Source organism: Drosophila obscura, unplaced genomic scaffold, assembly GCF_018151105.1.
Source record: "Drosophila obscura isolate BZ-5 IFL unplaced genomic scaffold, ASM1815110v1 contig_188, whole genome shotgun sequence".
NCBI lineage: Eukaryota > Metazoa > Arthropoda > Insecta > Diptera > Drosophilidae > Drosophila > Drosophila obscura.
This window is the reverse complement of record NW_024542776.1, coordinates 757,380-784,558: the sequence shown is the minus strand read 5'-3', so window position 1 is coordinate 784,558 and position 27,179 is coordinate 757,380. Positions and strand designations below refer to the sequence as shown.

Below are 27,179 nucleotides of genomic sequence, written 5' to 3'. Positions count from 1 at the left end.
AAGCTATATTAGTCATTTTTGTCAGTAAGTCATGAATAATAAGGTTATGTGAGGACCTTATTTCAAGCTGGGATATTCTTTAGCCTGTCCAGGGTTCTCTACAAGAAAATTCGTATATTTGATCGGAACTTAAGGTTTGGGGTTGGCCAGTATGACCGAAAAGATGGGAAGGCAAAGCGGACGGTGTGGCTGCAGAAGCAATAAGCAATGGCTCGGGAGGGCAATAATGACGCTTGCGATTTGGTTTTAGTTATATTTTTTTATTGGTATTTTATTTAATTTCGTTTTAATTTTGGCTTGTGTTTGTTTACGTTTTAGCTTACAGTTCACTGTTACACTGGCCTGCTGAGTGTGGCCTTTTGGCCACCTGAGACCTGAGACCGTGATTGTCCACTGTGTGTCTTTGACCCGGAAATAATTAATAATTGCTAACTTATGATTATTGCGCAACAATTATGGGATGGGGTAAGTAGGTCGAAGCTTAGTGCTTCGTTGACAATTGGATAGTGGGTCAGTGGAGTTGGGGAAGTGTTTTGCTGTGTCTGCATCGCGGCAGGGGATGGCTGAAGTTGGGGATTTGGTTTAGGATTGGTTTTTGCTGAATCTACATCGTGGAAGGTGATGACTGAATGTAGATCAAAACAGGTGGGGGGAATCGAGAATTTTGTGCTGGTAACGCTGATGGCGAAATAACGCAAGAGGTGGGGTGTTTTAAATTGGTGCGTGGAAAACAATGGGTGGAGTTGTTGATCGAGAGTTCTTAATTTTAGTAATTGTGTGTGTTGCTTAAGACTATTTTATTTTCCGGAGGTGCTGACACACCGCTATTTGCGGAGAACCGTGGCCAGAGCCATGGTTCGTTGGCTCTGTATATATCAGTTTGATTATTGTCCCCGACCAGCGTATTTCAAAATTTCGCAGCCACAGTAGTGACTCAAATTTCTTTCCCATTTGTGATATCACATGATTTAAGAATCAAAATTTAGTTGCCCTAGCCTTTTTACATAGTCTCTGAGAACTAGGCGCTCATCGAGACGGACATGGCTTTATCGACTATGCTATTGATGCTGATCACGAATATAAATACTTTATGGGGTCGGAAATGTTTCCTTCTGTGCGTTACTCACATCCACTTCGACCACAAATCTAATAAACCTGTTAACTCTTCGAGTACGGGTATAAAAATATGATGCACATATAACTCATTGTATGATGTAACATAACTGAAAAATATTGATTTTCATCAAAGATATCTTAAATATAACATAAAATCGTTAGTGTCTTTCATTAGTATAATTACTGCCCAAGAAATCTGTACATTGGCCGAGTGTCTTACCCAATAAAACAGCAGAATTATGACAGTACAAATAAAATATAGAAGCATCAAAGTTTATTTCGGAAAACTTTACTTGTAAGGTCCAATGTACAATTTTGATGTAATGTGGTCTTCTCGGATATAGGGTTTTCTGTTTTGGCCCTTACACACCGATCAGATTATTTTAGTTCAACTGAAAATAGCAAGCAAAAATAGTTTATATTACTGATTACTGATTCAGTTTAACAGTTATGTTGGCTGACCAGTCCACCAAACCCTATCGGATAATGTGTGTTGCTTGCACGCGATTGGCAACAACTAATTTTTTATAGTTTATTGAAGCGATCTAACGTAATATATACTTACAGCTAAATGAAACATATTTAGTGTGGGCTATGAAAGACGAGGAATGATATATAAATAATTACAATTATAAATAATTAAATACATATTTAAATTTTTTTTATTATTTTATACCCCATTTTCTTTTTCTATGCTTTTCGTACTACATACTACTCATTTGGCCTAACGCCATGGCATCTTCGACGCAAAGCTTTTCCATTTGATCGGAGTAGAAGGCGTTGAAGTTAATTCGGTGCACCAGATTCATGAAGCGATCGGCGGTGTTCTTCTTAGCCATATTGTGGATTTGCTTAAGAAAATATATCAGCAGTCCGGTAAATTCCTGATCGAAGCGATTTACGCGCTCCGAAAACGTATCTGTGGGATCCAACGAGGTCTCCAACTGGCAGAAGTAATATAAATTTAGTTAAACATTTCACATTTATTATGTTTTCTACGTTACTATTGTACAGAATAATTATCTTAGCTACTGGAAGGAATTTCAAGATCGAAAGCTAAACGGCTAAGGAAGCTAACTTCGACACGCCGGTTTCATATACCCTTGACGTTAAAAGAATACTCCTACAACTCACATTTTAGCCAACCGTTTATCCATAAACTTTGTGAACGATACCTTAAACGACTCCAAATTAATGCACTTATGAAAATAACAAAGAGGTCGGTGCGGCCCTATCTATTGTGGGCATGTATTGTATGTAATGTATTTCTTCATTCTGGGCTATAGTAATGATCCGATCTAACCCTAATTCGGCAATCTGGTAGATTTAATAATTCTCTACGATATTGCGTTTCTTGAACTAAAATTGTTTGACCAACCCTCCGAAAATCACATTTTACCGTTTGGAACGTGGATGGACCTCAAAGCAATGCTTGTTTTGACATTTTTTAAATTTTACATGTAGAAAAATTGGAATTACATACCAAGTAAACAAACGTTGCACCAATTTTAGCATAGAAATTTCTCCATAGATTTTAATAAACAATACTTTAGGTACACAGGATATATTTTTTTTGCGAATTTTCCTGAGTTCTTAAAATCCAAATTTAAAAAAAAAATACCGCACAATAATCATAAATTTTGCATTTGAAAGCCTAATATGGTAAGCTGAAGCTATAAAGTATTCAGATTTTCTTTACAGATGCATTTATTAGCTTTTGAGAATGGCAAAGTTCATTACAACCAGATGTAAGATAGTTAAGTTATGTGAATAAAAGAAGCGCTACCTCTGATAAAAGCATAAAAAAATACCAATTTAAAAAATTTCTTCAAAAAAAGTTCTGCCATGGAAAAAAAAAACAGAATTCTTAAAAATTAAAAGCTCCTAATCTATGTGATGAACTGGTCGTAATGCACTTTGCCATTGCCATTACCGGTAATGCCGTTGCCATTTAAAAAAAAGTTCTTCCGTAAAAATCACACTGAATCAAGTTTGCCTTGACACACAAATTACACTACTCAACACGATTTTTCCTCAAGGAACAAAACCAACTTTTTATTAAAGATTTGGGGCTTAGAAATGGTTTGATGATATTTTTTTTTTTCTATGGCAGAACTTTTTTTTGCAGAATTTTTTAAATCTGGTATTTTTTTTTTAGCTTTTTTCAGAGGTAGCGATAGTTTTTTTCACATAACTTTAGTATCTTACGTCTGGTTGTAAAGAACTTTGCTATTTTGAAAAGATAATTAAAACAGCTAGAAGTTAAGCCCAAACACTTTGTGATTACAGCTTACCGTCTGGGAAATATAAAGCATTGAAATGCAAAAATGATGATTTTTGTGCGGTATTTTTTACGAAATTTTGACTTTGAAAACTCTTGTGTCCTCTATTTTTTTGTGTATAGGTGCGTTAATTTGGCGTCGTTTAAGGTATCGCTCATTAAAATCTATGGAGAGACTTTGGAGCTAAAATTCGTTAACCAAACCTAAAATATGGAAAAAATGCACAAAAAATACCTTTTTGAAGGCGGCGGGCCCAACTGCCAATTGGGAACAAAGCAAACGAAAAAGGGTTGTACATTTGGTACCTGTTCGCGTTCCTTTGGTATGAAATGTTGTTGACAGTTACTTTTTTCGTTATCAGAGGTAGGATACCTATTCAGGTCAAATATTTCCTTTATATTCTCACAAGTGCAGGTCCACAAAAATTGGATCTCGTCGCGTCTACCTATTCATAGTCATGGATATATAACTCTGTGCCTATAATGTCTGTGCCTTAGTGTAGTTTTGACTTCCCTCAGAATACGATCGTGTGTTTACCAAAACATCTTGCAATTAATTAAAATCAATTGTCATGGATACCTCTGGCCGATCATTTGCATGTGCTTTCCAAGCAGACTCATTTTGCTACATATGTGGTAAGTACATGATGATCAACGAAATAAAAATCGCTTTTACCGAAACTCTCCAAAAACAGTATGAAGAAAACTTTAAAATCAAACCCGAAAGTTTTGTTGAAGAGTGGGCACCAAGCTGTATATGTCAAATGTGTAGATTGAATTTAACAGCATATGATTACGACGAAAAGTAAGTAACTCTAATCCACAAAACTATTAACTTTTCCCAAAATTCTAAACATTATTTTTTTCTTACAATTTTTTTTAGAAAACAATTTAACTTTGGTAGTCCAATGATGTGGAAAAAAACAGATATTCACGGCGCCGAATGTTTCTTTTGTTCAGTAAAGAAAACTGGAATTGGGAAACACTTGAAAATAGTTTACCCGAAACAATCTGGCTTCGGCTTTACCCTTCCTGCTCCTTCCGAGGAAATACCGCCCCTAAAACGCCAAAAAGGAGAGGTATCTTCCTCGTCGAATGGAACAACGGATTCAAGCAATAACTATTCAGGAGAATGGAAATTTTGCAATCCTATTTCACAGGAACAATTGAACGATTTGGTGAGGATCCTGGATCTTCCTAAAAATAAATCCGAGCTGCTTGGATCTTTTTTAAAGGATGCACGTTTATTGAAGGAAGGTGTCAAAATAACTCATTTGCGGACGCGTCATTTGGTTCACGCACAATTTTATATGACGAAGGATGACATGTGCGTTTGCCACGACATTTTCGGACTCTTCAAGCAACTTGGTGAAGCGTACGACCCAAAAGATTGGAGGTTATTTGTTGACAGCAGTAAGGAAAGTTTAAAGGCTGTTTTGCTACATAATGGAAACCAAAAGCCGTCTGTTCTTATCGCCCATGCTGTTAATATGAAGGAAACATATCAAACAATGGCTAAGTTGTTTGTAAACATAAAATATAAAGAACACCAGTGGAAGGTCGCGTGTGACTTGAAGGTTGTAGCCATGTTAACGGGATTGCAAGGTGGTTACACAAAACACTGCTGCTTCCTGTGCCTATGGGATAGTAGAGCTAGAGAACAGCATTATTCAACAAAACTCTGGCCAAAACGGGAGGAACATACTTTGGAAAATTACAATGTAAAGAATGCAGCTCTCGTGAAGTTTGAAGACGTTATTTTACCACCATTACACATTAAGCTGGGACTAATGAAAAATTTTGTTAAAGCACTGGATAAGGAAGGTGAATCGACGAGTTACCTAAAAACTGTTTTTCCACGTCTGTCGCTGGCAAAAGTGAAAGAAGGAGTATTTGATGGCCCCCAAATTCGAAAACTACTAAAAGATGATGGATTTGAAAATATTTTATCTACGAATGAAAAAGCAGCTTGGAACTCATTCCGAATGGTAGTAGCAAATTTTCTTGGCAACAGCAAGAGTGATGATTACGTTAATATCGTTCAAGACCTAATTGAGAATTATGAAAAAATTGGAGCCAACATGTCACTAAAAATCCATTTCCTACACTCCCACTTGGACTTTTTTCCGACAAACCTAGGGGACGTTAGTGATGAACACGGAGAGAGATTTCACCAACAATTAAAGGCTATGGAACAACGTTATCAAGGTGTTTGGAATGAAAACATGATGGGCGACTATGTGTGGACTCTCATAAGGGAATCTGATTGGAGTGACAAAGGAAGACAGCCAGAAAACTTAAATTATTTTATGAACAGTAACAAGCAGTAAAAAATAAAAAGTTTGTATATCCTTAGAATTGACTAAAAAGTCTAAAAATTACTGATTGTTGTATGGGTTAGGGAATGAAATTCTATATCTCAGGTATTTCTACTTTGGTTTAATTGAAATATGAATAGGTAGAAGCGACAAACGTCTAATTTGTGTAAAAATAAAGGTCAACATTTGACCTGAACAGGTACCCATACCTCAGATTGGGCACAACGAAAGAAACATCCAATTTTTGTGGACCTGCACTTGTGAGAATATAAAGGAAATATTTGACCTGAATAGGTATCCTACCTCTGATAACGAAAAAAGCGAACAGGTACCAAATGTACAACCCTTTTTCGTTTGCTTTGTTCCCAATTGGCAGTTGGGCCCGCCGCCTTCAAAAAGGTATTTTTTGTGCATTTTTTCCATATTTTAGGTTTGGTTAACGAATTTTAGCTCCAAAGTCTCTCCATAGATTTTAATGAGCGATACCTTAAACGACGCCAAATTACCTAGACGCCAACGCACCTATACACAAAAAAATAGAGGACACAAGATATAATTTTTTTTCGACTTTTCCTGAGTTTTTAAAGTCAAAATTTCGTTAAAAATACCCCACAAAAATCATCATTTTTGCATTTCAATGCTTTATATTTCCCAGACGGTAAGCTGAAATCACAAAGTATTTGGGCTCAACTTCTAGCTGTTTTAATTACCTTTTCAAAATAGCAAAGTTCTGTACAACCAGACGTAAGATATTAAAGTTATGTGAAAAAAACTATCGCTACCTCTGAAAAAATCTTTAAAAAAAAATACCAGACTTCAAAAATTCTTCAAAAAAAAGTTCTGCCATAGAAAAAAAACCATAATTCTTTAAAAAATTTTAAAGCCCCATATCTACCAGAAAAAGTCGGTTTGCATCCTTGAGAAAAAAAAAAGTTCGGTTTTGTCGAGTAGTGTAATCAGCAGACCCGAGCCCACAAATTTAATGCTTGTTGCTGCTTTTTCGTTTCGCTCTCTCTATCTCTCGTCGATAAACCGAAGCATAGCCAAACATAGCCATCAGAGCCGAGTCGATATAGCCATGTCTGTCTGTCCGTCTGTCTGTCTGTCTGTCTGTCTCGATGACCGCCTAGATCTCAGAGACTATAAGAGCTAGGGCAACCAAATTTGGTTTCCAGACTCATGTGATATCCCACTGTTACAAGTGTATTTCAAAATTTCGCCCCGCCCCCTTCCGCCCCCACAAAGAACGAAAATCTGTGGCAGGCACATTTTTAAAGATACGATAAAACTAAAAACGCAGTATCGTAGAGAATGCCCATATCTACCAGACTGCCGAATCTGAATCAGATCGGATAATAATTATAGCCAGAATGACGAAATTCATTTTCAGTTGCTTCCCCTGCCCCCCCTCCAGCAAACGACAACACAACTCATTTTCCTTTTCGCTCGCACACTCTGCCGCGTTCAGTGCGCGAGCAACCCCTAGCGGAGAAGATGTAGAATCTGAATGGTACATCTATAATCTACATGTTAGATGTAAAATATACATTGTACATAGATGTAGATGTAGATAACAGATGTAGCAAAAAAATGTAAAATGTAAAATTTTTTTTTAATTCTAAAATTCTAAAAAATCATATGCTCAAAAATGTAAATACTGACTGAGTACGGGTATAAGTAGAATCGCGTCTTTAGAAGCGACTCACACGTTCCTTCTCGTTATTTAATATCTTCATAATGCCTGGAAAACGTCGAGGTGGTTCAAGTTGCAATACTTCTATGGTGGAAGAAGACGATTCAGGTAATCTTTTGAGGAAGTTAAACTCAGTAAAAAGAGATATTGACAGAACAGCAAAAGCAATAGAAAGCAAAAAAATGTCGTCTAACCAATAGGAGCTTGATTTTCGTTTAAGTATTTTGGATACATATATAGATTGCGCATTCTCTTTGCAATTGCAAATTGATTATATTGACCCAGACTTAGCATCGCGATCCGATCTTGAAGAGTTGTGCGTCTCAACTAAAGCGTCATTAATGTCTCTTAAAAGGCCAGATAAGCTTACCGTCGGACGAGTCAGCCCTAAACACCACCATGTCACATACACGTCATCTGCCCAAGATGAAATTGCCAAAGTTTGGTGGGAGCTATTCTGAATTTCATGGGTTTATTTTCGATCATTATAGATTGTGACATGTCTTTAAGCAACGTCGAAAAATTCAATCACTTATTGAATTGTTTAGAAAACGAAGCATTAGGTACCGTCAAGGCTTTCCCGGTGACGGATCAGAATTATTCCAAGGCTAAAGCAGGTTTATCATAATGAGTGCCTTATCTTCCTTGATGGCGTATCTAGACTCTTTGAGTTACCGGCGATGCAGGCGCCATCGGCAAGCGCTTTACGGTCACTCATCGACACGGCATCTGCCATATACGAATCGTTACTGTCAGTGGGGGATAACAAGGTTATTGCTCACGCCCTTCTGATACACCTTGTTCTTGCGAAAGTTGACGCGAAGACTCACTCTAGATGGAAGGAAAATTTGGATTATCAAAAGATTCCGTCGTGGACAGAGTTTGTTGCTTCATTGAACAAGCGTTATCAGCATTTGTCGGCTGACGAATCTATTTCCGGGCGGTTAAGGGGTCGAAAGGGCTCCCAAGAACCCAAAAATAGGAAATTTGGAAAAACATCACTTGCTGTAGCCCAAGCAAACAAGGGTCAGGAAACAAGTTGCGCGTATTGCAAGTCAGTGGATTATTGCATTACAAATTGTTCGTCATTCTCAGATGTGTCCGTCATGACTCGATTAAGGTTTGTAAAGGGAATCCCGCTATGTATAAATTGTTTGCGAAAAGGGCATAATGTCTCAGCCTGCAAGTCTAACCATTGCCGAGTATGCTCAAAGCCCCACCACACATTGTTGCACCGCCATAATGTTTACTCGGGCGTAACGCCAACCGCCCGTGTGGCTGTCGGGTCTCAGGGAGCGGTAGCTGCTGAGAGTACAAATCAGTTGTCGTCGAATCATGCTATGGCAGTGGATTCAGATCAGGTAGTTCTGGCCACAGCGATTGTGGACATTAAAGGTGGCTCTTGTCAGCGTCAGCCAGCCAGGGTACTACTGGATTCGGGCTCGCAAGTGAATTTTATTACCGAGGAGCTCGCTCGAAACTTAAAATTGAAACGGATTCGTAAAAATATTAACTTATTGGGAATCGGAAAGACTAGCTTGGCTGCGCACCAAATGGTGCAAACAACAGTCTGTTCTCGTGTTCATCAATTTGAAATAACCACTGACTTCGTCATTTTAAAATCGATATTTTCGTATCACCCAGAGAAAGCTGTTCCGTTAGACTCGCTGACAATTCCTAAAGATTTCACACTGGCCGATCCAGGTTTCCATAAAAACCAAAAAAGGGAATTTTCGCTTGGAGCTGATGCCTTCTTTGAAATACTTAAAGACGGCCAATTAAAACTACAAAACGCGCTAAATTTGCAAAATTCCGTCTTTGGGTGGGTGGTGTCTGGTCGCTGCAGATCCAAGGGACCCCGAAGTACGGAAGCATGCTCTATGGTGAGCACATTGCAGGAGTTTTGCCCTCTTGAAAATCTTGTACAACTTTTCTGGGAGTTGGAAAATGTTCCAAATGCGTCTATAGAAAGACTGTATACCCCCGAAGAAACTGTGTGTGAAAAATCTTTTATTGACACTATCACACGATTACCCTCCAGTCGATTGCAAGTTTCTTTGCCATTCAAGTCAAGCCCGACATCTCGCGGTTCGTCGTTTGAGACGGCCAGAAGACGATTTTTGTCTTTAGAAAGGCGATTATGTAGTGGATAGTTTGCGGGAGTTAAAATTTGAAATGTAGTTGGGAGTTTACAGAGGTAAAATTTCAAATGTAGTTGGGAGTTTACAGAGGTAAAATGGCATTAATTTGGCAATAACGCATAATGTATGAGAGGCAAGAGAGGAGCGAGAACGACGAGATGTCAAAACTGACATCTCTCTTCTCTTGTGGGATCTACTTGGGGGCATTGAGCAGCTCAGTAAGCGGACAGTAGTTCTTTTTGCTTCCAATCACTCTACGGAGCAGACGTATCAGTGGCATTGTGAATATCAAGGAAAAGAGAGACAACGCGCATACCAGACAAATTTAAATCCAAGAAATTTCGAAACATCCGCTGGCAGTTTGTTTAATTAAACTAATAAATCGAAGAGGGAAAACAATTAAAATCAGTGTATTTAGATATTTTTATGGTGAGTGTGAATTTGTTGGAAAAACTAGGCAGTTACAATATGCAATTTCCCTAGCCTAGGCACTCACGTCTCGAGGGTTGGAGTATACCCCGAGAAAAGAAGCGCTAGCATCTTCGACGCGAGAGTCCCCTGGTTTGAGTGTGCAGAAAGCAGAGAAGGTGAAACAACAGGTCAATGAAGCTCGGGAGATAACGGCGAATTTCTGTCAAGGCGTCAGCAGCAGCGGCCTAAACTCCAGTTTCGTACTACACCACAGCTTCAGCACAATCGTCTAAGAGAGTATTAATTTCACCCCCTTGGAGCAGTTGCATTAGCCAGCCAAGCTACTTTACGTAGTGCAGATTTCGCATTTCGGAATTTGAAATCGTGTCAGAGTATTCAGCAGTCGACTCGGTGCACCGAAGCCTGTTCTGGTCTCTTTTGGTTTTGCTCTTTTCCTTGAGTGTCTGATCTATTGTACAGAAAAACATTTAACGTAACGTAACCGAAGCAGAAAACGAAAAGCGAAAGAATACAGAAACGAAAAGAAAATGCAAACGAACAGAACAAGCTAAACTGCAAACGCGCAAGTTAATAAATTGGGTAGAAATAGTGGTAAAACATATAAATAACAATTATATTTTATTAGTGAAACAGGAGAAAACTAAACCCCGTCGCAACGACGAAGGCCTTCGGCGGACAGGAAGGGTGAGTGAAGTGTCGACAGACCCATGTAGAGTATGTAAATTGGATATTTGTATGTTATACCACACCAAAATATTGCGAAACCCGTAAGTAAAGTAAAAATGAAGAAAATAAGTGAAAAAGAAAACAAAATTATTGGCAAGAAATAAACGATGAAGAAGAAAGCCAGGGAAATAGCAGAGCACTACGATACAATAGCGTTATACAAGTTTGTTTTGTTCGCATATTCGTAGGAGGAAGAATATTCTAATTATGACCTGCACAAGCAGAAGCAGCATTTCATTTCGTATTGTTTTGATCGTTCTTTCTATTCTTATACTTATGTAGATTACTATCATGTGCATCTGAATAACACTTATGTTTAAGAAGGAGGATGAAGTTATGGAAAAATTGTGTTTTTATTAAAATAAATACATATTAAGAATGGAGTAAGCCAGAGTGTTAGGTTTTCCTGAATGGGTTAAAAAAGGGGGTAACTACGGTGTTGTAACCGGAAAGGGATCTTCCGAATATCATTGCCATTGGAAGATCATTGGTAGGGTGGGTATAGAGCAGAGGTCGGCAGCGTCGTATGCACTGTGCATAGGAAAAAATTTCGGGCAGCGCAGTCGGCACACGTACAGCGTAAAGACTTCGTGTGGTTTCGTTATTCTGCCTGATGACGTACCAGCAGAGAAAATTCTGCTCTGCTGACGTCGCGGCAGAGAAACATGCTTCGGCCTATGCACAAACGGCTTCATATTCTGCCCGCTTGCCTCAGCGGCAGAGAAGCATTCATGTGCCCTATGCACAATTCTTCGGCTTTCGCAGCGGCAGAGAAATAAGTAACGTATTTGACTTCGTGTCTGTTGTTTTCGCACACAAACGCACCAAAAAAATGTGTGAGTCTGTGTGCCGACCCCTGGTATAGAGACAGAAGCATTACCATAACAGCTCGGTAATCGCAATCGGATAGGTTTGAGTCCCCATGTATTTGAATTATTCTCTTTTTCTTGTGTTATGTTAGTGCTGCGTGTAAGGTCATCCGACTTTACGGGACTCTTGATAATATGTGCTGTAGGTGTGTTGAGTGGAGGTGTCAAGAACCCCCCCAGGCTGATACGCTAGCTGATGCCAGAGAGTCCCCCCCGACCACTCCACCAGCAGCAAAACCACCTGCATTCGCTCGTCTGCTCTAGTGCAACCGCTTTTAGAAGATAGTGTAGCCATTATATCCGGTAACAGGGGACTACTAAAGGGTTGTATCGAGTCAGAGGGGGGCTCTGTTGGACGAGAGGTACAATAGGGGGTGGTGTTACTTTCTGTGAAACATCACGCGAACCAGCTTTTGAGTGACTTGAGATGTCAGCGGCCAGAAGGCGAATCCCAATCGTTGCATTTCAGGCCAACAAAAGTTAGGACGTTACAATTATGCCAAAAACCTTCCGTAAAGACAATTTTTATGGAGTTTATGGAGGAATACCTGTAGCTAGGCCACATGACTGCAATTGAAAATTCAATCCCGGTAGAGCCGCATTTCTTCATACCGTATCAATGTATGGAACGACCTCAAAGCACATCCACTAAGCTAAGAGTGGTATTCGATGCGTCGTGCAAAACTTCGAGCCAAGTCGCGCTCAATGATTTACTAATGGTTGGAGCAACCATCCAGCCGTGCCTTTATGCCACGTTGCTGAGGTTTCGTTGTCGCAAATTCGCTCTTACAGCAGACATTACGAAACTGTACCGTCAAATCCAAGTTGACGAGGCGCAGCGAAAATTCCAATTAATTACGTGGAGACGGACAAATTCAGACCCTTTGCAAGTGTTCCGTCTCAATACGGTAACCTATGGCACTGCCAGTGCACCGTTTTTGGCTGTAAGGTGTTTGAAGTATCTGAGCGACACTCATGCAAATTCGCATCCAATTGGATCAAGATCTCTTGCCTCATATTTTTATGTGGACGATCTGCTTACAGGAGCGGACACGAAATCTGAGCTAAAGATATTGCGTCAACAATTAGTTGAAATCCTAGAGCCAGCAGGATTTGTGCTGACGAAATGGGCTGCGAATTATCCACTATATGAGAATCAGCAAGAAAATCTTGTCATTCCGAATGGAGATCAGCAAGATTGTAAAACTCTTGGTCTGATTTGGAACCCACAAACAGACGTTTTCAAATATTGTCTGAAGCCAATAAGCTCGTCCGAAACTACAACCAAGAGAGCAATATTGTCTGTCGTAGCCAGTCTTTTCGATCCCTTGGGTCTGCTATGTCCGGCGATTACCAATGCAAAAATATTCTTGCAGGAAATTTGGCTATTAAGTCTTGGTTGGGACGATCCCATTCCCTCGAACGTACACAACAAATGGAAATCAATGGCCTTGGATATGCAAAGATTGCATTACATCACCGTTCCGCGATTTGTAGGAGCCAGCGCAAACATTCGATGTCAAATACATGGGTTTGCAGATGCGTCCACGCGAGCATATGGCTGTTGTATTTATGTTCGGGATTCCTTAGCAAATGGAGTCTCCGTTAAATTATTAACTGCAAAATCTAGGGTAGCACCCTTAAAGACGAAAACAATCCCAAGATTAGAGTTATGTGCCGCTCATCTTTTGGCAAAGTTGTGGGAGGAAGTTCGGTCCATGATCGATTGTCCCGTAGAAAAGGTCTTATTGTGGTCAGATTCGAAAGTTGTTTTACATTGGCTGCAAACTCATCCCTCCCATCTAACTACGTTTGTTTCGAATCGAGTTGCAGAGATACAGGATATCACTTCGACAGCCCTATGGAGACATGTGCCCAACAAAGAAAATCCCGCAGACCTAGTATCTCGAGGATCATCGGTGGCAGACCTAAATTCAGTACTATGGTTTGATGGCCCGTTGTTCTTGCAGCAAGAATCCAAACATTGGCCTCAAAATTCTCCCCTGCAGTTGACAGAAGCGGATGCGTCATTGGAGAAAAAGAAGGAAGCCACTGCGCTTATCGCGGCCGATGTCGAAGTCAATCCAATTCTCACCCTCATAGAAAATTCATCATCATATAGGAAAGTGGTAGGCACAATTGCATATATCCGTCGGTTCATAAATAAAAGGAAAGGAGTAACTAGGAGGAGTACTTGTCCGTCATCAGACGAGCTCGGCGCAGCGTTTCTAGCAGCAGTTCAAGCTGTTCAAAGAGACGCATTTTAGCAGGAGATTGACAAAAAAAAAAAAGTCATTAAAGTCAGTGTTCGTCTGCTTCGCATCTAAGGCTGTACACCTAGATATTGTGAAAGACTTGACTTCTAATACCTTTATATTGTGTTTATTCAGGTTTTTTGGACGTCGTGGGGCCCTTGTCAAGCTTTATTGCGAGAACGCCACGAATTTTGTTGGTGCAGCTCGCATGCTCAAGGAGCGTATGGAGGGCATGGATGCCAAGGACGAGGCTCTCAAGGCTTATGCTGCGGCCCACCGGTTTTCGGTGGAGTTCATCCCTCCTCGAGCTCCGCACATTGAAGGCCTGTGGGAGTCAGCGGTGAAGTCCGCCAAACATTTGCTGCTCAGGGCCATGGGCAACGCAGTGCTCAAGGAGGACGAGCTGCATACGGTTCTCGTGGAAGTCGAGGCCGTACTTAACTCCAGGCTATTGGTGGTCGACAGCGGCAGTCCCAACGAAGGGGAGGTGCTGACTCCCGCGCATCTACTAGTAGGCAGAATGCTAGTTTCGCTGCCGCCCGAATCAGAGCTGCCCAGACCAGACAACAGCCTATCGTATCTGCAACGATGGCAGCTCGTCTCTGCCATCAAGCAAAAATTCTGGAAAGATTGGTCCAGAGACTATCTTCTCAGCCTTCAGCAGCGAGGGAAGTGGTCCAAGGAGGTCGCCAATCTGGAGCCAGGCAGAGTGGTGGCAATCCACGAGTACAACGTGCCCCCTCAAATGTGGCTCATAGGAGTTGTGGAGGAGGCAATCCCAGGAGCCGACGGAAAGGTTCGCGTGGCCGTAGTGAGTACTAAGGCCGGAATTTATAAGCAGTGGCACCGATTCCAACATATTGAAGCCTATAGGCTGTCAACGCGGCCGATGTTGAGGCAAATCACTCGCCTTTGTTTAAATGTTAAGACCCTAGCAATTGAAATGTACTTGAATTTATGTTAACGCTCTTGAAATGTTAGATCTAGTCTCTTATACGAACGAAACTTATGCTAGCAGCGGCCGCTCATGAAGAGGGCGACGCTGCCAAAATACATTCACTCATATTCTGAAGTCGCACCAGCGTACAAGTTTCTCTGTCGGTCTGTCCGGTTCCGTGTCTACCATCCAACCATATACTCGTGCCTAACGGCAAAAGAATAGTTGTCCATCATTCGGATTTGCACAACCACAAAACTAAAAAATGGAAAAAATTAACAAAAAAAATACCTTTTGGAAGGTTGCGGGCCCAACTGCCAACTCTTGCACAATCTAATCATGTTGCTGGGCATGGATGATGGTAATAAAGACCATGTTGATGAGGCCAACATTGACGAGGAGAATTTATTGGAATAGATATCTGTTTTGAAAACACTGAAGCGTGCTCATTTGTGACTGCTTCTACTTAATCCAATCAATGTTTAAATACAAATATATATTCTATGTTTGGCGGTTTGGGACATTTTGGGAGAAAGATGTACCCGAAAAAAACGAGGCGTTTTTTAAAGCAAAGTTTTGTATATCCGTATACTTTGGGATCAATAATAATAATAACACTACCCGACAAAATCGAACTTTTTTTTCCTCAAGGATCCAAACCCACTTTTTCTGATAGATTTGGGGCTTTAACATTTTTTTAAGAATTATGCTTTTTTTTCTTTGGCAGAAATTTTTTTGAAGAATTTTTTAAGCTTTTTTTAAGCTTTTCTTTTTTCAGAGGTAGCGCTTGTTTTTTTGTACATAACTTTAGTATCTTACGTCTGGTTGTCAAGAACTTTGCTATTTTGAAAAGATAATTAAAACAGCTAGAAGTTAAGCCCAAACGTTTTGTGATTTCAGCTTACCGTCTGGGAAATATAAAGCATTGAAATGCAAAAATGATGATTTTTGTGCGGTATTTTTTACGAAAATTATATCCTGTCCTGTCCTCTATTTTTTTGTATATAGGTGCATTAATTTGGCGTCGTTTAAGGTATCGCTCGACTTTGTAGCTAAAATTCGTTAACCAAACCTAGAAAATGAAAAAATTTAACAAAAAATACCTTTTGGAAGGTTGCGGGCCCAACTGCCAATTGGGAACAAAGCAAACGAAAAAGGGTTGTACATTTGGTACCTGATCGCTTTCCTTTGGTATGAAATGTTGTTGACAGTTACTTTTTTCGTTATCTGAGGTAGGATACCTATTCAGGTCAAATGTTTCCTTTATATTCTCATAAGTGCAGGTCCACACAAATTGGATCTCGTCGCGCCTACCTAATCATAGTCATGGATATATAACTCTGTGCCTATAGTGTCTGTGCCTTAGTGTAGTTCTGACTTCTCTCAGAATACGATCGTGTGTTTACCAAAACATCTTACAATTAATTAAAATCAATTGTCATGGATACCTCTGGCCGATCATTTTCATGTGCTTTCCAAGCAGACTCATTTTGCTACATAAAAATCGCTTTTACCGAAACTCTCCAAAAACAGTATGAAGAAAACTTTAAAATCAAACCCGAAAGTTTTGTTGAAGAGTGGGCATCAAGCTGTATATGTCAAATGTGTAGATTGAATTTAACAGCATATGATTACGATGTAAAAAACTGATATTCACGGCGCCGAATATTTCTTTTGTTCAGTAAAGAAAACTGGAATTGGGAAACACATGAAAATAGTTTACCCGAAACAATCTGGTTTCGGCTTTACCCTTCCTGCTCGTCCTTCAGAGGAAATACCGCCCCTAAAACGCAAAAAAAGGAGAGGTATCTTCCTCGTCGAATGGAACAACGGATTCAAGCAATAACTATTCAGGAGAATGGAAATTTTGCAATCCTATTTCACAGGAACAATTGAACGATTTGGTGAGGAACCTGGATCTTCCTAAATATAAAGCCGAGTTTCTTGGATCTTTTTTAAAGGATTCCGGCTTATTAAAGGAAAACGTCAACATAACCCATTTCCGGACGCGTCATTTGGCTGACGCACAATTTTACACGACGAAAGATGATATGTGCATTTGCCACGACATTTTTGGTTTATTCAAGGAACTGGGTGAAGCTTACGACCCAAAAAATTGGAGGTTATTTGTTGACAGCAGCAAGGAAAGTTTAAAGGCTGTTTTGAAAAGATAATTAAACCAGCTAGAAGTTAAGTCTAGCTGGTTTAATTATCTTTTCAAAATAGCAAAGTGCTTAACTTCTAGCTGTTTTAATTATCTTTTCAAAGTGCAAAGTGCTTTACAACCAGACGTAAGATACTAGAGTTATGTGAAAAACGAAGCGCTACCTCTGAAAAAAGCTTAAAAAGAATACCAGTTTTCAAAAATTCTTCAAAAAAAGGTTCTGCCATAGAAAAAAAATGTATCATCAAACCATTTGTAAGCGCCAAATCTTTAAGAAAAAGTTGGTTTTGTTACTTGAGGAAAACTCGTGTCGAGTAGTGTAATATTTATTTTTATTAACTATTATTAATAATTATGTTAAATATGTTCGACAAAACTGAAAAATAATTATTAACTTTTGAACAAAAAAACACCAAACTTAAATAAAACAAAAACCATGAGCTGAGAAAAAATGTACACATATCCTTACAAATTGAGGCAAGACAAAAACAACAAACCAGTTTTTAGAAAAGAAAAAATGTATTTTTGCTTAAAAATCCAATTTTTAGGGCTTAAGCCCCCAAAGTTTTTTAGACACGAGTGAAATTATAACTTACAATTTAAAATTTTTGGTGGCTTTGCACAAATTATTTTTAGAGAAGTCTTATGGTCCATTTAATTCTTTCTTCATTATTTACGGTCTCTGATTTGAAATGATATTTTTTAAGTTAAAAGAGAAAACTTTTATTTATTAACTGCTTGCGCCGCCGCACAGTGGCTCATATTCTCAAAACACGTTGCAAAATTAATAACTTTTGAACCCGGCTAGGTAAAAGTCTGAAATTTAAAACATATATTTGCAATACTTAAAATAATTTTTGAAAAGAAAAATTAAAGTAGGCGTGTCACTGGAAGGGGCGTAATTAACGGTCAAACTCGTAATATCGTTTTTTTACCCTAAAAACCAGCATAAACGAGAAGGAACGTGTGAGTCGCTTCTAAAGACGCGACTCTACTTATACCCGTACTCAGTCAGTTTTTAAATTTTTGAACATATAATTTTTTAGAATTTTAGCATTAAAAAAAAAGTTTTTACATTTTACATTTTTTTGCTACATCTGTTATCTACATCTACATCTATGTACAATGTATATTTTACATCTAACATGTAGATTATACATGTACCATTTAGATTCTACATCTCCTCCGCTAGGGGTTGCTCGCGCACTGAACGCGGCTGAGTGTGCGAGCGAGATGGAAAATGAGTTGTGTTGTCGTTGGCTGGAGGGGGCTCCCCTGCCCCATGAAAATGCAACTGAAAATGAATTTCGTCATTCTGGCTATAATTATTATCCGATCTGATTCAGATTCGGCAGTCTGGTAAATATGGGCATTCTCTACGATACTGCGTTTTTAGTTTTATCGTATCTTTAGAAATGTGCCTGCCACAGATTTTCGTTCTTTGTGGGGGCGGAAGGGGGCGGGGCGAAATTTTGAAATACACTTGTAGCAGTGGGATATCACATGAGTCTGGAAACCAAATTTGGTTGCCCTAGCTTTTATAGTCTCTGAGATCTAGGCGCTCAACAATACAGAAAGACGGTCAGACGGTCAGACGGACAGACGGACATACAGACATGGCTCTATCGACTCGGCTATTGATGCTGATCAAGAATATATATACTTTATGGGGTCGGAAACGTTTCCTTCTCTGCGTTACACACATCCACTTTTACCACAAATCTAATATACCCCTTAACTCTTTTTTGAGTACGGGTATAAAAATTAAACATGCAAATATATTTTTGTACAACAAATCTTAGTTTTTAATAAATACTAATAAAATTAAAAAAAAAATTTGTTTTTAATTATTTATTTTGCACTTTCTGAGATGATAGCACGAAAAGTTAACGTCCAAAAAACGTCAAGTAAAAATTTTGAACAATCGATTTTGTTAGGTTTTTAAATCATGAAATAGAGGCGTAATCGAAGCGTTTTTCGAAACTGCGAAAGAAAATCTTTCCCAGCAAATGGCTAACACCTATAGTTCATAAGAAAAACGACAAAACGAAGATTTGTTAAACTTGCTGTTAGCTTCCCGGATGAGAGCCGTTCCGGACTTAAAATTAGTATATTCCTCTAAAATAGTTGCCCCATTTGGAAATAGGGAAAATTTTTCGTTAAATATGAAAATATTTAATTAAATGCATATGCATTAGGCTGGGCCAAAAAAATGTTTGGTCAAATTTTGGCACAGCCTAATAAGCATTTTTTTTTTTTAATTTTTAAAATCTGAAATTTTTTTCATGGTTTTTTTCAGAGGTAGTGCTTCTATTTTTCACATAACTTAAGTATATTATATCTGGTTGCATAGACTTTAAAAACTCGGGAAAATTAAACCAAGAATAATTTTTTTTTCGAATTTTCCCGAGTTTTTAAAATCAAAATTTCGGAAAAAAAAATTCCGAACGGCTCTCATCCGGGAAGCTAACAGCAAGTTTAACAAATCTTCGTTTTGTCGTTTTTCTTATGAACTATAGGTGTTAGCCATTTGCTGGGAAAGATTTTCTTTCGCAGTTTCGAAAAACGCTTCGATTACGCCTCTATTTCATGATTTAAAAACCTAACAAAATCGATTGTTCAAAATTTTTACTTGACGTTTTTTGGACGTTAACTTTTCGTGCTATCATCTCAGAAAGTGCAAAATAAATAATTAAAAACAAATTTTTTTTTAATTTTATTAGTATTTATTAAAAACTAAGATTTGTTGTACAAAAATATATTTGCATGTTTAATTTTTTATTTTTTATGATGGTTTTTAGGGTAAAAAAACGATATTACGAGTTTGACCGTTAATTACGCCCCTTCCAGTGACACGCCTACTTTAATTTTTCTTTTCAAAAATTATTTTAAGTATTGCAAATATATGTTTTAAATTTCAGACTTTTACCTAGCCGGGTTCAAAATTTATTAATTTTGCAACGTGTTTTGAGAATATGAGCCACTGTGCGGCGGCGCAAGCAGTTAATAAATAAAAGTTTTCTCTTTAAACTTAAAAAATATCATTTCAAATCAGAGACCGTAAATAATGAAGAAAGAATTAAATGGACCATAAGACTTCTCTAAAAATAATTTGTGCAAAGCCACCAAAATTTTAAATTGTAAGTTTTAAGTTCACTCGTGTCTAAAAAACTTTGGTCTGGGTCGGATTTATAGCTGCATTTGTCAGCTTTTTATAACTGCAAAGTTCTATGCAACTAGATATAAGATACTTAAGTTATGTGAAAAATAAAAGCACTAATTTCAGGTCAAATTAGTTTTGAGTCGTTTTGGTCAAACGCCTGCAAGTTGACCGTTTGTCCATAGATATTGATGAGCAATACCTTAGACGACGCCTAATTAATGCGTTTATCTAAAACCAAAAATGTTGGACAAGAATTATTTTTTTTCGACTTTTCTCGAGATTTTAAAATAAAAACCAGATATAAGATACTTAAGTTATGTGAAAAATAGAAGCACTACCTCTGAAAAAAAAACATTAAAAAAATAGCAGATTTTGAAAAATTCTTTAAAAAAAAAAACTACAACATAAAAAAAAACCATAATTCGCAAAAATATTTTAAACCCCGAAATCTATCAGAAAAAGTTATTTTGGGCTAGTGCTGACTAGTGTTATAAATCTTTAAAAATTTTTGTAAATTTTAAAATACTGGTTTTGAATAGCTTGATCAATTCCTAATTTAAGTGTAACAAAAGTTTTCCCAATCCGATATCCGACATTTGCAACGAGTTTTCGGAAAACGAGCCACTGTGCGCCGACCAATTCGCCGGCAAAGCCGATGCCATAGATTCTTTCTGGCCTCCACGCCGCCGCCGAAGCTAACAGTCAGCGTAAACCTATAGTATATACATATGTATGTGACCTTAATCTATCTATATATATATAAATGAATCCCTATTTCCCTTGCTCCCGGCAGCACGCGTGAACGGCTGGACCGATTTCGCTAATTGTTTTGTTGTTGTGTTGGTTATTGTCAGGAGAAGGTTTAAGGGTCTAGAATCCCCGATATATTGGCTGCAAAAAACGTAAGCAAATGGTTATTACTTTGACAGAGAGACCTATCAGTATATGAAACACTTCGATCATATGATGCGTTGCAAAAGTTTTCTAAAATTTACAAAGGAATTTTCGTTTTTAAAAATGCCAGCAATTAGACGTACAGGCTTAAGTCGCATAACTTACAATTCTGCAAGTCACAGATATAGAAGAGTATGTCAAACCGACGAGCAACGCGAAGCGAGGAATGAAGTTGAAAGCATATCGTTGCTATTGGACAAATTAACGTTGTTTGCCAATACTGCAAGGCATTTAAGTTTAAAAATTAAGCTACTGGATTGTGTTGCGCGAGCGGTCAAGTCCAATTGATAAGGGAGAGGGCTCGGTTGTGGACATAGTTAGGTTTTTGCCTCATAACTTTTGACCAATTGCATATTATACAAACATATGTGTACCAATTTAAAGCTAGAGGCATTAGCTAACTATCATTCCTTCATTCGGAAAAATGTTATCAAGAATTTAGTGAAGTAATCTTTTTTCGAGAAAAAAAAATATAGGCCTAGTTGTGGACCACCCTGAAAAATCCGCTTAAAATTAAAAAATATGAAAGAAAATCACCACAAATAATGAGAAATTGGAAGTTTATTTATTTTAAGAGCCTACTGGCTTAAAGAGAAAGAAGGATGATACTTTTTAACATGAATCATTGTAGTCAGAGTCGCAGTGTTTGCATGTGAAGTAGCTGGCACGCATATTAGCGCACTTTAAATGCACCAGACGACTACATTCATTGCATTCGATGGAGTTTGCGGCGGTCAACTTCTTTGGCAGGAGGTGCAGACAGATGATGCAGAAATCCTTATCATCTTCCGAAAGAGCCTTGCTTCGCTTAGCTGCTGGTTTGCCTAATGATGCCTTCCGTCCGCGCTTTTTCTGGGCAGAAACAGATGCCTGCTTCCTCAAGGAAGCAATACAGTTTGATATTCTGTGCAGCATTGTACGCGTGAAATGAGATCGTATACGTCACACGTACACATGCTGCCATGCAGCCGCTGCATCGTCTAAATTCGATATCAAGCTCAAAGCTCAAACTAATGTACTGTGGTCTAAATGTTATTTATTTGTACTAAATTACATTAAACAACAATATTATGCAGCTTCGTAACCAAATACACGCATTAAATACAAAATACAAGATGTCTACAACAGGTATCTTGGCGTGTGTCATAACCGTCAAAACAGACAATTTTTCCAAAAAACCAAAAAAAAATGTTGTGCATATATTTTGGTTAAAAACGAAAACAATTCACAAACTACAATGACCACACTACAAGGAAAACGAAATACTATAATTTTTGGACAAAATATACATACATTTTTTCGCACTTGAAAAATAATAAAATTTACTTTGAAGTTTTTTTTTTCCCCCATTTTTTTTATTATTATGCTCACAGCACCTAGACCAAAGCAGCTATTTGTTTCGGTATTAGCACAAAAACTGCGTATTGTTACCGAATATGACTCCCAATACTCAGTTTAGAAGCATCTGCTTGACTGTCCAAGTTTTTGGGGGGTGGGTCACAACTAGTACCTGGTCCACAACAGGGCCCTCTCCCCTACCATTGGTACCGCCACCAGAGCCACTACATTCATTGGTTTCAGGAAATGGGCCATATTCTAATCATTTTTTGAATAATATCCAGCAATCTAATAATTGCTTTCAGATAACATCATTCGGCGCAACAAAAGTTATTCAAAACAAATTTCCGACAACTTTAAAGATTCAGGGTCATCATCTAACAGGTTCATTATTGCCAACTCCGGATAGTGACTCAAAATTTGTGCACACAAAAATTCAGTGAAAAGACCAATTGTGAAACAACTCCAAACGTTTTTCCATCAACATAACGAATTGGTTGCATTATTCACGACCGCATTAGACCGAATGCCGCCTGATAACCACAGAATTGCCGTCAAAGCTGATAAGACGCCTGTAGGAGAATACGCGAGACGTTTTAATGCGCCAACATTGTCGTCGTGGGTGAAAATTAAGAAAACCGAGATATTGTTTTACACCGGCGTAGCAATCAACTGCAGCGTGTATCCAAAACACATCGATCATATGATGCGTTACAATATCCTAACTTATTTTTGGCAAGGTGAAGATGGGTATTATTTTTTAATGAAGATGATAAATACAGTCACAGGTCTAGAAACTAATGAAAAAACGAGAAGGAACGTGCAAGTCGCTTCTGGAGACGCGACTCTACTTATACCCGTACTCAGTCAGTATATACAATTTTGAGCATATAATTTTTTTAAATTTTAGAATAAAAAAAAAATTTTACATTTTACATATTTTTGCTACATCTGCTATCTACATCTACATATACAATGTATATTCTACATCTAACATGTAGGTAGTTGTAACTCGTACCGCCTACCGTTCAGACGTGCTTCGTGACGTGCTCCGGCCCATGATCAGATTGTGAGACACCTGCAACAACACGGAACGCCAGCTGATGCGCAACAGATAAAGAAAGAGGCTCTCTAACCAGACATTTGATACCAGACCGATACGGAAGGGCCACGGACGTATATCAGCAAATAAAAACACAGGTTGCAAACGCTGAAAACTGGAAATTCTCGTGGAAAGTGGGTAAAAGTGCCTCTTGAGTGAAAATTGACGCGGGAGAAAACACAAGTAAGCAACAAAAGCAAAGCCAGAGGTGGAACTGATCAGCTACTGCAGCGACGTGAGTGGACCAGACACGCAACGCAACTGCACCAAGCGCTGAAAGCTTGTCAAAGCTGTAACATAACACGGATCGGAACCTGCATGCTGTAACGTAAGACAAACTATCCACAGCATACTTTCAGGCGTCAACAAAATAATAAATTGTAAAAATATAAAAGCTTAACATAAAAAAAAAAATAGAACCACAAAGATGTCACTAAACAGGACTCCTCCAGGTGCAAAGCAGATGCCCCCAGGTACGCCGCTGGGAGACGTGATGCAGGCCATCAACCAAATGGGCCAACGGTTCGACAAATTGGCAACAAAGGAGGATATAGGGACGTTAAAGTCCCAATTAGAATCAGTGTCCGACCAGATCGAAACTCTTAAAGCGGAGAATGAGACTCTAAAGCGCGATTTCCATCAATTAAAAAGCGACAGAGAGCAGGACCGAAAGGAGCTTAGCAGACTCGAGCAAAGCAGCAAGGCCCGGAACCTAATTTTCAAAGGCCTAGAGAAGGAAGATGCCACAAAGGAGGGAGTGGAAAAATTGCTACGGGGTAAAATGGCGATCCTGAACGTATCAGTACGAGAAACCCGAGAGCTCTACCAACGAAACAATAAGATGGGAGTGCTGGTGGAAATGGAGAATGCTTCGGCGATAAATGAGGTAATAAAAAATGGAAAAAAGCTAGCGGGTAGTTCAGTCTATATTGACAGAGACCTTAGCCAACAGCAGCAAGAAAACAAGCTGGCCCTAATGCAGTTGAAAAAGGAGCTGGTTTCCATAAACAAGAACCATAGAGCCTTCGTCAAAAATGACCAGATCTGTGTAGAGGGCAAATGGGTGTCCTTTAACAACGCCCACGAGCTCACTTGCAAAGGAAAGCCAGCTAACTCGATTCTAAAGGAACTCTATGGCGCTGCATTGGATGAAACCGACATTACTCACACGCGACTTCTCACCAAAGCCAGGGAATCAAAAAACTAGAACGGCAAATACGCACTTAAAACAGCATACACATTAATATATTGTCATACAACATCGCAGGTTTAGCAAACAAATAAATACTTATGAAATATTTTTCCTATACGAAACATTTGTCGACCAAAACATGCAGCAGTACGAACCATACTTCCCAAATCATATTCTGTCATGGGAGCCAGTCGTAAGAACGGCAGCTAGAGGAAGAGAAAGTGGTGGTCAACTAAGAGGCATCCACACAGACTTAGTCGCATCTGGATGTTGCAGCTTTCACGACATCAGTGGCGCAGAATCTATAAAAATCGTAAACGAGGACGAACACCTTCCTCAACTGCAATGGCTGGCAAGGCTATTATGATCAACTATGCGACATGATCCAAGAGTCCACGAGTTCTAGTGTAATGGTCGTGGGTGACCTTAATGCTAGAATAGGAACACATCAGGGCACCCCTGTGAGTAAAGACCACGCAGGAAAATTCGAAATGCTAATCAGGGCAGCAAAGGATATTAAAGTAGACACCAATGGCAAGAATGTAATAGAGATGTGCGAGGACAACAGCTTCACGGTCCTTAACGGCAGAACGCAAAGCGGCGGGGACGAAAGTTACACCTTCAAAGGAGGCCAAGCGGTGTCCACAATAGACTACTGTCTTATCAATGGCATGTGGCATAATCGCATTGATGATATGCAAGTAGTGCCCGAAACTTTCTCGGACCACTTACCGTTAGCGATACAAATCGACCTTCGCGCACAACCCAATCCACACGACAACAAACTGCTCCCGAAACTGCAATGGAACGATAGGTACCGACAACAGTACAGAGCCCAACTCGAGCAGAAAAGCGAACGGCAAGACTGCCAACCCGAAGCACCTAATATTGAGACCCTAACAAACTGGATAAAGATAGCGGCAGCCTGCATGCAAAAACCCACCCACTATACAAGAAAACAGCCATGGTTCGACTCTGAATGCCATCGGGCGAGACAAAGATCAATGATCACATGGAAACGGTCACTTCACACAGGCAATGCGGATGAGAAGCGGGAGTACCAAGAAGCCAACACAGCCTTCAAAACAATGTGCAGAAAAAAAAGGACGACCACTATAGGAATATGGAGCTTAAAGTAAATAATATTAAAGATAGCAAGGGTTTCTGGGAGTTTGTCAGGAGGTTGAATGGGATCAATAGGAGCATGCAAATCAGAGTTGAACCGGACAGCTTAGCGCAGCATTTTAAAAATCTACAGGACAACCAAGCGATACAGCACTATTTTGCTTTGCCATATACCGTAAATAGAGAGCTAGACCAGGAAATATCGCAGTGGGAAGTCAAGGCAGCAGTGAACAAGAGCAAAAACTGTAAAGCCCCCGGAATCGACCGGATACCAGCAGAATTCCTAAAAAACGCACCAGAAAATTGTATTTGTTGTTTATTAGGAATGCAGAGAATGTCCCAGAAAGTTTTAGGCAAAGCATTATTTACCCGATACACAAAAAAGGCAATGTCACTGATGCAGCGAACTATAGGGGGATATCCTTCCTTACTTCGACTATGAAGGTCTTCGCATCAATAGTGCTTTCGCGTCTTAATGACTGGGTAGAAAAGAATGGTGTGCTCAGCGAATACCAAGCTGGGTTTATAAGAGGTTACAGCACAGTGGACAGCATTTTCGTGCTGGTGGCTATAGCAAAAGAGTACAGGAGGCGAAACCAGAAGATGTACACCTGCTTCATAGACTTTAAAGGGGCTTTCGACACCATCGACCGACATAGAATGGTTCTCATGCAACCTGGGATTAAAGCAAGGATGTCTCCTAAGCCCACTGCTATTTTCCCTGTACGTGGACGACATATCGTCGGTCCTGACCGGAGGAGTACATATAGGAACGGAGAACGTCAAGGTACTTATGTACGCAGACGACATGGTAATCTTGGCAGAATCGCACACCATGTTGCAAGAAATGATCGACACCATGCAAAATTATTGCCAAACTTGGGGCCTAAGAATCAACGCCGAAAAAACAAAAGTCATGGTGATAAAAGATGGCAGAGGCCGCAGGGCACAGCACGAAACGTGGACCCTCAATGGAGAGATACTGGAAACGGTCCGTGAGTTTAAGTACCTTGGAGTCACACTAACTCAAAATATGAGCTTTGAGAAGCATGTACAAAACAAGCTAGCGGACGCAAAGGATGCTTTAAATTGCACTTGGCAAAAGAAAAGTTTCTCCGAGCACAAAATATAAAATATACATGGCAACAGCACAAACTATAATGGGCTATTCAGCGGAAGTTTGGGGACACGAGCGCTATGAAGCAGCAGAAAAACTCCTGCGATTTTATATTAAAAAAATCTTTAGACTCCCACAAAACACGCCGACGTACGCAATCCATCTGGAAACTGGTCTCTCGGCAGTATTTATATATACGCTGCAAAAACATTTCAGCTATGCAACCAAAGTGATGGATATGCCTGACGATCGACTC

At 39.3% G+C, this 27,179-nt stretch overlaps 2 protein-coding genes across 5 annotated transcripts in view; one reads left to right on the top strand and one right to left on the bottom strand.

Moving 5' to 3' along the window:
* Window positions 1-1,381: 1,381 nt before the first annotated feature.
* Window positions 1,382-27,179, bottom strand: part of LOC111081221 (gamma-tubulin complex component 2 homolog) — a 39,685-nt gene continuing 13,887 nt past the window's right edge. The window contains exon 8 of one of the 2 annotated variants that reach the window (XM_041593425.1): window positions 1,382-2,060. In XM_041593425.1, coding sequence (XP_041449359.1) covers window positions 1,821-2,060 — 240 coding nt within the window. In that variant the 3' untranslated portion in view covers window positions 1,382-1,820. The remainder of the gene's footprint in view (window positions 2,061-27,179) is intronic. The other variant, XM_041593426.1, reaches the window with a different exon arrangement.
* LOC121404196 lies at window positions 23,386-26,094 on the top strand. Of its 3 annotated transcripts, none has more exons than XM_041593428.1 (2): window positions 23,386-24,375; window positions 24,435-26,094. In XM_041593428.1, exon 2 carries the CDS (start codon window positions 25,062-25,064, stop codon window positions 25,818-25,820), a length of 759 nt encoding a protein of 252 aa, XP_041449362.1. In that variant the 5' UTR covers window positions 23,386-24,375; window positions 24,435-25,061; the 3' UTR covers window positions 25,821-26,094. The 3 variants fall into 3 exon arrangements, with proteins under 3 accessions (XP_041449362.1, XP_041449363.1, XP_041449361.1); XM_041593429.1 differs by having other exon boundaries at window positions 24,435-24,718; XM_041593427.1 differs by having other exon boundaries at window positions 23,800-23,817; window positions 23,885-24,718.